This window comes from Fukomys damarensis, unplaced genomic scaffold (genome assembly GCF_012274545.1).
Source record: "Fukomys damarensis isolate Sample0158 unplaced genomic scaffold, DMR_v1.0_HiC HiC_scaffold_8, whole genome shotgun sequence".
Taxonomy (NCBI): domain Eukaryota; kingdom Metazoa; phylum Chordata; class Mammalia; order Rodentia; family Bathyergidae; genus Fukomys; species Fukomys damarensis.
In genome coordinates, this window is record NW_022900920.1 from 1 (window position 1) to 13,235 (window position 13,235).

Genomic DNA, 13,235 nt, shown 5'->3' on the forward strand with positions numbered 1-13,235 from the left:
AAAGCAGCCACTTTACAAAGCCCTAGGCAAGCAGTGGTGAAAATGCTGCTGTGTGAAAGAAATGGATGAGGACCAAGAAAGAACAGGGTTCTAGGGTTTAGCCAGGAATAACAAAGAAAAGTGCCCTCAAAAGGCAGTCCTAAGCAGAGGAGAAAGAGCAAGAGAATAAGGAAAATACTGTAGGGTCATTAGAAGACATGGTGAAAGTATAGGACTAAAGGAAAAAATATGGTACCTGGGAGGGAAGCAGAAATCCAAGATGTCTTTGTTTTAAGGTGGCCAAGGTTGGTTGTCCTGCGTAGTACACCAACAAATCACATGTGCCTACTGAGATACAGCTTTGTGGTACATTGAAATTATAATGGATTGTTATGTGGTATTAAATGTTAAGATTACTTTTACCTTTTTTCATATAGTTTCTTCAAAGTTTTAAATCATGTGCATGGTTTGCATCATACTTCTGTTGGACAGCAATGAAGCACTCATTTCTACATGTTTTCTGCAAACACTGGTATCCCTGCAGGAGACAAGGTGATAGAGTCCTTCGATATTAATGCCAAGGTGAACCCAGGGCATGGGAGCATAAAAGAGTGGCACTCATGTCTATTATGGTTTATATGTAGATCCCCCCAAAACCTCATGTGCTCATGGGTGGAGTTTTTGAGAGGTGATTGGATCATGAGTGGATTAGTGCACTTATGAGTTTACAGATATGTGTGATTTGGGAGGTAGAGCCTAGTTGGAGATAGATCACTGGGAACAAGGCCTGGAAGGGTCTAAGTCTTTGCCTCCTTACTTGACTCTGTCTTTGCTTCCCTGTTGCCATACCACAACCTCTTTCTTCTCTACCATGCCCCTTTGTCATGCTGTTCTGCCTTGTAGCCAGTGGACTATGGACTGAAACCTTTACACACTGTGAGCTAAAATAAACGTTTCCTTCTTTAAATTGTTAAGTATTGGGTATTTTATACTAGTAATGAGGAGGTAACCAAGACAATCTCACCTTGCACAATCAGAAAAGTTCACTTGGAGGAGGGGGCTGGCTTAATTCTGACAGGCAACAGAATTTAAGGTTAACTAAATCAAGTGGAACAGGTGTATTCCAAATCAGAGAATAGTTTGATCAGAGAGCATGACTCTAGCTTATCTGGAAATTTAATTAAAGAAGTTGCAGGTCAGAATAACGATATTTCAGTGTGTTCCTTCCATTCTGCTATCATTTAAAGTAAATGTAAAAAAAAAAAAAAAGAGTATTGGTCAGCATGGATCACAATAGGCACAATCTTCCATTATTCTTGGCTGGAAATAGCTTATTAGCCAAATACTATGGGAAAGAGAGGGGTTCTTAGCCACACAATACAGCTTGCATTTAGCAATAGTAATGCTGACATTCCATTAAATCAGCCAAAAAATAAATCAACTGCAGAGGCTATGTTTAACAGTAGTAGTGTTTACCTGAATCTTTTGCTACCTGTTCTCTATTGGCAGCAAGACCTCCTCTAAGATCTGTTCCTAGCAAGTAAAGCTGTCATGAGGCAAGAGAAATATCAGACATTTTATGGAGAAATTTTACTTATCAGTAGAAAGATTGAAGAAAGTTCTAAGAATCTATTGCCCACCCAATCCTGTTCCCGTCAATAATCCAAATGATAGCTGTTAAGAACCAATCATAGACTAAACTCTCTGAAAAAGTGAGCCTAAACTTTCCTTTTTATGTTATCTGAAGGATGTCATAGTGAAATCTAACATTATTCCTTAATCAACAAGTATATTTTGTATACTGCTTAAGAATGGATTTAATCTTTTGGGGGAAGGAGGATTGGCTGGAGTGCCCTGCCCTCTACTCTCAGCAAACACTTAATACCATCCTCTAGAAGAATGATGGTACTTTTCAGTCAGTGACTCCATCAGAGACTAGTCACCAGGAGATAAATTATGGTGACCTCAGTCAGATCTTGACTCAAGACTTAACAGCCTCTTCTGTGAAGAGGGCATTAGCCATTTCCTTGAGCTCTCTCCTACTGGTATCCACGTTCTTGAGTTTGCTTCTCTTCACCAAGGAGAAGAGTTATGATAGTAACAACTAGCCTGGAAATTGATTTATGGAGGAATATTTTAAGGCCAACGGGTATAGCTCTAATTTGTTATTTGAGAAGCCTTCATTTCCTCAAATAAGTCCTAGAATAACCAGATGTAAAGAAAACATAATTTCATTAAAACCAGAACTATATTTTTAGTGTCTGAAAAAGATGATTTGGAGCAAGCTTCAGAGAAATATAAAAACACAGATTCTTCAAATACCAGTTTCCCCATAATGAGAAAAGCTTACAAATCTCAGAGAAGTAGAAAACCCAAAATAAGCAGAAAGACTTGAGAAATCTCACCAGGCAGGCCACAGGGGGAAAAGGGTCAAATTAAAAGAGACACCATACTGTTTTATAACCTATATATTTATTGTGTAAAACAAAATCAATATCAGACATACTAAATTTAGGCTGGTTAAAATATGACCAAGGTCATTTTCAGTAAAGAACTGAGGTAAAGAAGGTACAGTGTTGCTGGCAAGGGGACAGAGAACAAAACCATTTTCCAATAAATGTAAAAGCAGGTATCACAAAGCCTAGGAAGGAACTCCAACATTTAATGTGTAAGGCTAAAACTAAGGGAAGCACAGTACACTCAGAGAAGAAAGGCCACACCAGTCAAGACAGCAGGTACAGTAGAGGTTGAGTGGAGAATGGCCGTCAGTGCAGAGCTGCTGGATCACTTGGGGAACACTGTGACCACATCATAGCCCTCTGGTGGTGTGACCCGTTCCCGAGCATGCTTTTCACAGTAGATCTGATCCTCTACGAAGAAATGGCCCTTCTGTTTCAGGTTGGTACCACAGTCGGTGCACACATAACACTCAGGGTGACGGTGATGGTTCCGTAATTTCACAAACACACCACTGTAGAAGCAAGGGAAAAAGAGTAACAAACACCTGCAGGTTATGGCAACACTCCACCATGTCCTTTCAGTGGTGAGGCCTGGGCTTCACCTATCAAAAGACAAAACAGCCTCTCAACTGGTCTGATTGTGGGTGTAAAGGGAGTTTTCATGCCTGGGGTCCAAAAACATGTCTTTGAAGACCACGTCCATTCCCACAGAGTAGTCTTATTTTCTTTGGTTGTACATGTTCATAAATAACCTAAGGGTTCCATAGTAAGAGAAAACCCACACCACCTGGTCCTGAAATGCAAAGACTTCCAGGCCTCTACTCCTTTTCCAGGCAGAACTTATCTCTTTCTGCTATGGTTTGTGTCTACATGTTCCTCCAAAACCTCATGCAATTATACGTGGGGCATTTCAGAGGCAGCTGAATCTAGGGTGTGATGTTGGGATTAAGCATCTGATGCTGGAATTAATGGTGAGATGCTGGGATTAAAGGTGGAATATAAATGACAGAAGGAGTGCTGCTGTCATTGCTTTCTGCTTGTCTGCTGCTGCCTCCTGCCTGCTCTGCGATACCCCTCTGCCATGTCACCCTGCCATGAAGCCAGTCAATTATGGACTGAAACCTCTACCAACTGTGAACAATAAACCTTCCCACTTTGAGTGTCGGGTATTTTGTCTCAGCAATGACAAAAGTAACTAGGACACCTTTATACTCAAATTATGCAATGTCCAGGACTTTCTACTTCCCACCTGCAGGGCCTCCACGGACTGTAGGAAGCAGATACTCACACAATGCCAGTACTACATTTGTCACATATGGGCAACTTCTGGGCATTTCCGACAGATGCAGCCACTTTGGTGATTGGAGCTTTAACACTTCTAAATCCTGAGGGCTTATTGGGATCCCCTGAAATGAGGAAAACATTCACATCTCTTGAGAGGTGCAGAATTACACCAGTATTGCTTAGATCTTTCGAACCCATTAGATAGACAGATGACACACATGTATGTTCAGCTAAGGTCACGAGCACTGGAGTCAAACAGATATGATTATTGTGTGACAGGAGCCAAGTTATTCAACTTTTCCGGTATCCCACTTTCTCTATAAAGCAGAACATTTTTCTCTTCACTATTGAACAGAAAGATTTTTTAAATATGTGCCTGGTATGTGTTCAGTCCTCACAACACAAATTATATTATATTCTGATTAAATTCATGCACACACTGACATGAGAATCTTACATAAGTACAATAAATAATGAACATAAACATTATCTAACAAAAGACAGTATATTTAGATCTAGAAAGACACCTATATCATAAAAAGAACAGCAGCCAGATAAAAATCATATACAGAGAAAGGAGCTTTTCTGTAGGGACCCTCATACACATGAATCACATACCTACTTACTGGATTCTGACTACCCACAGCCCAGTCTGTCATATCTTAGGGGATACAGCACTGTGTCTCTGTAGCTATTAATAACAATAGGCCCCTCTACCCTTTTGCAGCCATTGCTGGAGCTGCAGAGGCCAACATGAAGTTCAATGTTTTTGTGACTTCAGACCAAACCAAGAACCATAAAATGCACCTTCCCACATTTGCAGGAAGATTATGGCTTCCCCTCTTTCCAAAGAGCTGAGACAGAAATACAATGTTCAGATCTATGCCCAGATGAAAGGATGATAAGGTTCAGGTTATGCAAGGACACTATAAAGGTCAGTAGATTGACAAAGAGATTTACAGAAAGAAATATGTCATTTATATTGAATGGGTTCAGCAGGAAAAGGCAAATGGCACAACTGTCGTTGTGGGCATTCACTCCAGCAAGGTGGTTAACATCAGGCTAAAACTGAAAAAGATCACAAAAAGATCCTAGAATGGAAAGCCAAATCTTGCCGAGTAGGAAAGGAAAGGGGCAAATAAAAGGAAGAAACAATTGAGAAGATGTAGGAATAAAGTCTTCTTGTATACAACTTTAATTAAAACTGCTAAAATGAAAAAAATAAAATAAAATAAATGATGGTAGGCTATTATTATCATTTGGTGGAGCAGACTTCCCCATCCATGGGCATCAGCCAATGAAAAGGGAGCAGATATGAGCCCTCAGGCAAAGCACAAGTGTGTGGTTCTGTGTTGTCCCATGTAGCCTTGTCCTCTCCCATGAGAGCAGCAAGACCCAGAGAGTATCTTCCTTCACTAGGGCCCCAAGAATGGGAATACTCAGGGTGTCAGGGTTCATCTCTGCCAAGCCCAGTAGACCACAGCTGATCAGCAGCCCTTGTTACCCACCACTTAGTAACACAAGGTGAGGGCTAGCTTGGGTTACTGTTTGTTGGCTTACGGGCAAGTCTGAAAAACAGATCTGAAAGCAGCCTAGATTTTTGGGTACTCATGTCATAGCCTCTCAGGTGTCCCCACCAGTGCTGGACTGTCTACACTGAGGAACAGATACCCAACTAGCGAAACCTGTGTAACAAAGAGATTCAGAGGCCCCAGTGTTTCTATTATTGTAAGATGGGAATTCTATGGCTAGTGGAAGGTTCAGTTTTGCCCAGTCAGTAGGTGCACTGGGGATGCTGTCTTGGAGTTTCCATGTCCCCAAGCCCAAAGCAGCACCTTCTTGCTTTTCCTAAACCTTTCCTTCCTTTGGGAGAAGACTATTGCCCTATTTTTTTTTCATTATTGTTTACATTAACTTTTATTTTTTAAAAATATTAAAATGCTATCTATCTATTTATTTATTTATTGTACCAGGGATTGAACTCAAGACCTTGCACTTGCGATGCAGGCAATGGAACCACTGAGCTAAATCCCCAGCCGGTTTTTTTTTTTTTTAATGCCCCTTAAATTCTGCATAGAAAGCAAATGGCTCACACCTCTCACCTGAATCTCAGACCTGCCCAGAGGGACTTCAGAAGGATTCATGCGGGTGGCTTTTCCACATATCCTGCCTCAAGCATCTCAAACTCACTTTCTAGCTGATAGTGCTTCACTGCCTACCCCATGACAAAGGAATAACAGCTCAACTGCACCCTGGACAGTGCAGAAAGGCAAAACTGACCACAGGAAGAACCACTCAGCAAAGGGTCGTATTTTTCATACAATTTAATCAGCAGAAAAATCACCATGAAAAGAGGAGTGCAAAAAGGCAGAAGGGAAGAAGGTGAGGAGAGGCATGAAATTCCTTCATGGCAGGAGAATCCATAGCCTGTTCTAGAATGAGACAAGTGCTGAATTCAGTTGAGCACGGATGGAGCTAAAGACCTTGTGCGTGAATGACTCAGCCCTTACCGCAGCTTGCTCCGCCCTGCAGCGCCACCTGCTGGCATAACGAATTTTTCTCTCACATGCAGCCAACACTGGAAATTCAATAAATCTCTTCTCCCTTCACAAGTAGCTTAGGAATAGACTCCAGGCAACTACAAACATTTCTAAATTTCTCTTCAAGTGATCTTTGCATACCACACGTTTCTAGAGAAAAATGGAAATGGTCTAAAGCACAGCTGATTTTTCTATCAACTCCACTGTTCAACAACAATTTTTCATGGCTCTATACTGTCTACAGAATCAAGTTCAGAATACTTAATCTAGCACTGGTAACCTCTTTAGAACTCCAGACCACTGGAGGACCCTCCTGGAACCAGGGGCATCAGCCAAAAGAAGAATGGATATCTGCTGCGCCAGTGTCCAACTTTCTCCTCCGGGAGCCTACGGTCAACACTGTCTCCTGGGTAAAGATGTCTCCTTTTAGATCTGCACTCTTTAAAAGTCTCCTTCTACAGATGGATAAATAAACAGAATGTGGTATATACATACAATGGTTATTATCCCACCTTAAATGGAAAGAAATTCTGACACATACTATAAGAATAAACCTTGAAATATTACATTAAGTAAAATGCACTGGTCACAAAATAACAAATGGTATGATTCCACTTACATGAAGTATTTGGAAAAGTCATATTCAGAGACAGAAAGCAGAGTAGCAGTGGCCAGAGACTGATGGGACAGGAACTGGGGAGTTATTGTTTAATGGTAGAGTTTCAGTATTGCTAAAATGAAAACAGTTTTGTAGAAGGACAGTGATGATGATAGTAACATAAATATAATGTCATGGAACTGAATATTTGAAAAGGATCATAATGGTAAATTTTGTTATGTGTTTTGTTATTTTTACCACAGTTAAAAATATACACTCTCCTTCTGCTTGTAAATTTAGAAATTTATCCAGAGCAAGATGAGTGTGAGGAAACTAACACCCTTTTCTTCTAATACAGAGGATGAAGTTCATCCTAAATAAGCCAACCTGCATTGAGTCTTAATTGATTTATATCAAACCTGCAGCAGACAGATATGCCTTGCTGATTGACCACATGGCATTTTATGATACACACTGCCTTAATCCTTTATACAATCTCATGAGGTTCTGAGTCTCACTGCAGGGCTAGGGATTTAGTTCAGTGGTTCCAGCGCCTGCCTCACAAGCGCAAAGACCAGAGTTCGATCCCCAGTCCAAAAAAAAAAAAAAAGAATTAGGGTTTAAAAAGACTAGCAACTTGCTCAAGGTCTTGGCAGGGCTGAGGAAGATTGTGATGCAGGTCTTTTCCTTTTCCTCCTTACCAGGGACTTTTCTAAATGATGTAATCTCCACTGGGTGATTTTGCTTTGTACCAGCCTCTGCCCTAAGCCTTGACCATTTCATCTCAAGTGAAAGCAGCATTGAAGTTCCCTTCCCATAGAGCTTTCTGAATGTGATGGATCTTTAGTCTAGAATTTTTATTCTCTTGCATTCAATGCAAGTACACATTAAGAGAAATGGCAGAAACTACAAGATCTGTTATCTCCCTCTTCTTTTCCAGCAAAATCTTGATTTTCTTTGGAACAAGACATCATCTAGATTAGGGGATAAAATAATTAAATCCCTAACTCTTGTGCAACCAGGTATGGCCATGTGACTCAATTGCCTGATCAATAAAACATAAATGGAATAGTGTGGGACTACTGAGAAGGAAAAAGCTGGCTCATCTGAAAGGGGACTCCCAAGTTAACAATGTGCCTTCCTTCCTCCCTGAAACATGAAAGCCATGGGTTTGGTTGTCAGGGTGCAGGATGGAAGGAGTCCAGATCCTGAAGAGCATGAAATTGGCAACTCCCTGCTCAGATCCTTCTCTGTTAACCCAGCTAAGTTCTGTTGCATCTATAACCCAGTTTGAACAGGATAACTGACTGCCTCACTAATGTGAAGAGTTTCCCACCCATTCACTCAGTAAAATAAGCTGTGGCTTCTCACATTTTGATAAACCCATCACCCTCAAAGGTTGGACCCCCAGTCATTTGGCAGTCAAACATAATATTGAACTTAATACAAAACTTGGCTCTTTTTTTCCCAGCTACATAGGTACTCCAAGCAAAGGGGGAAACTGCTTGTTGAACAGTATCTTTTAGCATAAAAGAAATACTGTTTTCTAATTTTCTGTGGGGATGAATTGCCACTCTCTCTAAAGAACACACAGCAGCGGGGAGGAAGCCCTGATGTTGGGTATGCTCAGCTTTGGAAGGACTCCCCTTAAGTTTTGTCTCCAGCAGGGTTGTTGAGAACAAGTGTCATAGGGCACTAAGCTCTGACCCTAGCTGACTGCCCAGAGCCAGCTGCAGATTGGCTGAGGCCCATCTCCACAACAGAATCACCAGCTGTCCCTCCGAAGAGTACCCATTTTATATACAAGGGTGAGTACTTTGAAAACAAGAGTCAGAGCTCACCCATGAATAAGGGAGCATCCCGAAAAAGTTTCAAATATATTAATCATGAAATATCTACTCTGTTCTAGTCAAGGTGATGGGTGTTTTGCACAATTAATGACACTGATCCTAGAATGGCTGAGGAACTAGCCTAAGGACAGAGCAAGGACACAGACATACTGGGGCTCTCAGGCCCTCAAGAGGCCATCTACCCTACAGTGAGAACAAACCTACAATCTCAAAGGGAAAACAGGCACCTGCCTTCACCAGCTTGCTGATATATGGTATATGGGCTTCTTAAAATCAACACTGGATCTAAAGGTGCAGTAAAGAGAGGGCTCACACTCTCTCTCACCCTGCTAGTAGTTTTTAGCATTTTAGAAGTCTGTATGAGGGCTGTTGGTATAACTCAGTGGTAGAGCAGTTATCTAGGCTCTCTAAAGAGCCTGGGTTTAATCCCTAGCACCAGGAGGGAAATAAATGCTGTGCCATATGCCTGTAGTGCCAGCCTGGGCAACTTAGTGAGACCCTGTCTTAAGAAAAACAAAAAACTCATGCCTTTCATGAATACTGTGCTCTTTTTACCTCCTGTTTGTATTAACCTATGCTTAAGCAACATCTAATTCTCACAGCAGACCTTGAACAAAAGAACCTCTGGCCAAAGGGAAAGTTGATTACCTTTTTCCTCTGACTCCAGGATTTCCTGCAAGACCAGGAATGATGTGGACTGTTTGGGGGGCTCATTTAACTCCTGTTTCTCCTGAAGCATCTTGTAAACTTCAGATTCTTTTTCAATGATGAGGCTGCCTGAATGCTGGGAATGATCTAAGCTATAAAGAAAAGAATATTTGGAAATTTATTAAGACATGTCAGAAGTTACCAAAAACCACACCCAGCACTTCCTTCTAAGCAAAAATAGCATGATTCAAAATATGCACAGAAATTATCCACTTCTTTTAATCCAGCTGTAGACCTGCCTAAATTATAAGTATCGATCCTCATGGTCAAAGCTAGTCACTGCTTCAGTGCAGTAATAGACTGTTTTTGCAAGTAGTTTCAGCAATTTAATTACTTTTGGCTTACCCCCATGTGAAGGAAAATGCTTTACTTCTTTTTAAATTATATAAACACTTTCAAGAGAAAATTTAAAAGAAGGAAAATCTTGACCACTAAAAACTCAGCTGAGTTTCTCTATATGGGCCACATGCACCATTTCAATTTCATAAGCAGAAATCGCATTCTTTTTCCTAAGGATCTCAAATTGCATATCCTGACAATATAAGCGCCTCCTCATGACATGGAGCTTGGACCTCCCCACCTACAACACAGAGGTAACCACCTAATTTACAAGGGTGGTAGTAAGACTGAAATGTGAAAGTGCTCTGCAAACTTTAAAGGGTTTAAGCTTAGAAACCAGGCAAGACAACCTTTGCCTCTCAGACCTGTCCCCTGTCACTCTGGGAACCCTAGAGCAGGACAAGACAGCAGCAAGAGTCCTATGCAGCCTTGGTCTTAGGAGGGAGAGTGGAAAGGCTGGATACCCGTAGAATCTATTCTGAATTTGACCCCTTCTCACCATCCCAGCTATGTGCAAGTCCAAGCCATGCCACTGCCTACCAACAGTATCATCGAGACAAGAATTTGTTCCTCTGCTGCCATTCTCAGCTAGAGGACAGTCTTATTTTCAACCAAAGGCAAGATATTTTAAACACACAAATCACACTATATCATGCTGTGGCTCAGTGTAATTTCATCTGACTTTGAACTAAGTATTTACAGTTTTAATAATAAAATACAAGTTTAATAACATTCAACTCCTTTGAAGTAAAGACTCATTACAGAAAGGCTAAAGCCCTAAAAGATCCAGCCTAGCTTCCCTCTGTAGCCAGAAAAGACTTCTTTCAGTGCCTGAACCACACCGGCCTCAGAGGCTTTGTACCTGTTTCCTCAGCCTAGAATGTCTCCCCACACATTGTCAGGGCTCCCAGGCTTCACATGGATGTACTCTTGAAGGAGAGCTTCCTGATCCCAGCTCATCCCAGTCACTCTACCCGCCACTTGCTCTCTCACCATATACTATACTTGTATTTGTTCATTTCAGGATTGTCTTGTCTCCCCTAGAAGATAAGCAGGACAGTCCAGCCCACAGTCAGAACTCAGCAGTTAAGTGGCAGCACTGCCAAGTAGATTCAATGCCTCTTCTTCCTTGTTGCTCTCCCTGCAGGATCACAGGAGTCCTCCAGGGAAGCAGCACCAAAGGCCGTTCAGGGATGTGGGTGGCCCACCTCCTGGACCCAAATCACCTCCTTCTTCCCACTCTGCAAGTTTTCAGAAGTCTCCAGAGAGATAATGTGCCCAGAGAAGTGAAGAACAAATATCAGCTGGACTGTTGATGGTGGAAGTTATCGTGCAGGTAGATAGGTTTCTACATAAACAAGTTGTAACTCCTCAATAATAAAGCTCCATGTTCTCCAGCCCACCAGGCTGCCTTCTAGCTTTAAGAATGTAGGCAGGTACAAATGAATTGTACCAATTATATTTATTCACTTATTTCTCATCCAGTCATTGTGTAATATAACTCATATTCATTCTATTTTGAAAGAAAATCAAGGTATGTATTTTCCCTATATATTTTTCCCCAAGTTTGTTCTTTCCCCTTTCTTTTCTCTGAGACAACAGTGGGGCAGCCTAGCCTGCCTCCTAGGGCACTTTAAGTACTCAGTCCCCTGCTGGAAGCAGAGCCAATCATAGGAGTGAAGCCCCAAGTATTTCCTTGACTCCAACCATGTTCTGGCAACACAAAGCAAGGCCCCTAAAGAGTGACATCTGCTTGCTGCTGCAAGGAATGGTTGATATCTAAGCAGAAACATCAGGTCATTGCTCCTGGTCTGCAGAATCCTGCTGGGGTAAGGACAGCAGCCGCCCCAACCCATCCTGCCTTTTGTCTTCCTCCCTCCACCTGCTAGGAAGGGTGGGAGACTCTTCAGGCAAATGGGCAGGTGACGAAGGATAGGGGCCAGTTTCAGCCTCGCCTATTCAGCTTTTTGTTTTTTGTTTTTAGTTAGATGCTTGGAACTTCCCCTATAAAAAGTACATTACATTATTTCTTGTGAATCTTTCTTTTATTACACTTAGAACTATTTTTAAATCAAGATCAGACCATGGAATGTTCTTGGGAAGAATTTTTCCTCTTCTTTAGTGTATGTTTTGTCTGGAAGCCACCAGCAGAACACTAAAAATGAAAGAACCCAAACCACAGGGCATCACATACTCTTTCAACAAATAGCCTTGGAAAGTATTTTTAAAATGTGAGAAATTACTATTTTCAAGTAATGATAATATTTTTATGCTGCTGGATGATTTAATAAAGCACTTTCAATATCCATTATCTTATTTGAAACACAGCATACCTACTCCACAGGCAATAGCTTAAGACCCAAACTCTAATTCTTAGATATTAAACTATTAAGGAACTAACTTCTATCTTAAAACTTGTACTATCTTATACTAACAGTATCTTTTAAAAAAAAAATCAGGCTGGAGATTTAGCTCAGTGGTTTCAGAGCCTGCCTCGCAAGTGCGAGGTCCTGAGTTCAATCCCTGGTACCCCCCCAAAAAAAATCAGGACAATACTGTAGGCAGGTTGCACCCACCCTGGCAAGATGCCAGACAAAGTCAGGGATGATGGAACCCCAGTGTTTTTATGTTATAAGAAACTCCCTTTAAACCCATTCCCTGGAAGAGGCTTCTGGAATGGAGCCTGCTGGCATTACATAGCAAGTAGGCCTGCTCCAGCCAATGAGCAGCTAGAACAAAAAGTAGATCAGAAACTCAAGGAGGATCAAAAACAGCAGGCCTATCGCTCTGGACTGGAATAATGAAGTGACCATAGTAGGGACATAAGAGCTTTTGGTTTAAGGGGTGAAAAAAGACATGCCAATGTTAATCAGTAGAAGAGTGTCTACATCTGACCCAGAATATATCTGAACAAAGTCACTAGAGAAGAAAAGGGACATATAACAGTCACAAAAAGATCAACCCAGCAAGAAGCTATAACAATCTAAAGTGTGTCTGTATCAAATGACTGAGCTTAAAGATAGGTGAAATTAAAACTAATAAACTGAGAGGAGAAATAACAAATCCTCAATTATAGCTTAAGAATTCATTAATCCTCTCTCAACAACTGATAGAACTAAATACAAAATCAGCAAGAATACAGAAAAACCTCAAAATTATCAGAATCTAACTGGCATTTGTAAAACACTCTGCCCAACTAAAGGAGAACATTCAAGTATGCACAAACATAACACCAAAACTATATATATCTTGACCTAGGCCATAAAATACACCTCAACAGGGCCAGGGATTTAACTCAGTCCTGCCACCTGCCTCGCAAGTACAAGGTCCCCAGTTTGATCCATAGAACCAAAATAAATAAATAATCTTCAACAAATGTTAAAGAACTAAAATTATACATAGTATGTTCTGTGACCACAATGAACTCAAACTAGAAAACCAATCACAGAAAGAGAAAAAAAAAAAAAAAAAAAAAAAA

General features: G+C 41.1%; 1 protein-coding gene and 1 pseudogene across 1 annotated transcript in view; one reads left to right on the top strand and one right to left on the bottom strand.

Annotated features, from left to right (window-relative positions):
• Positions 1-2,469: 2,469 nt before the first annotated feature.
• Pdlim1 (PDZ and LIM domain 1) overlaps positions 2,470-13,235 on the bottom strand; it is a 38,107-nt gene continuing 27,341 nt past the window's right edge. Inside the window, exons 5-7 of the mRNA XM_010620943.3 lie at positions 9,359-9,510; positions 3,727-3,844; positions 2,470-2,950 (exon numbers count right to left, since the gene is read on the bottom strand). Of these exons, the coding sequence (XP_010619245.1) occupies positions 2,764-2,950; positions 3,727-3,844; positions 9,359-9,510 (457 nt within the window). The 3' untranslated portion in view covers positions 2,470-2,763. The remainder of the gene's footprint in view (positions 2,951-3,726; positions 3,845-9,358; positions 9,511-13,235) is intronic.
• Positions 4,476-4,891, top strand: LOC104859972 (annotated as a pseudogene).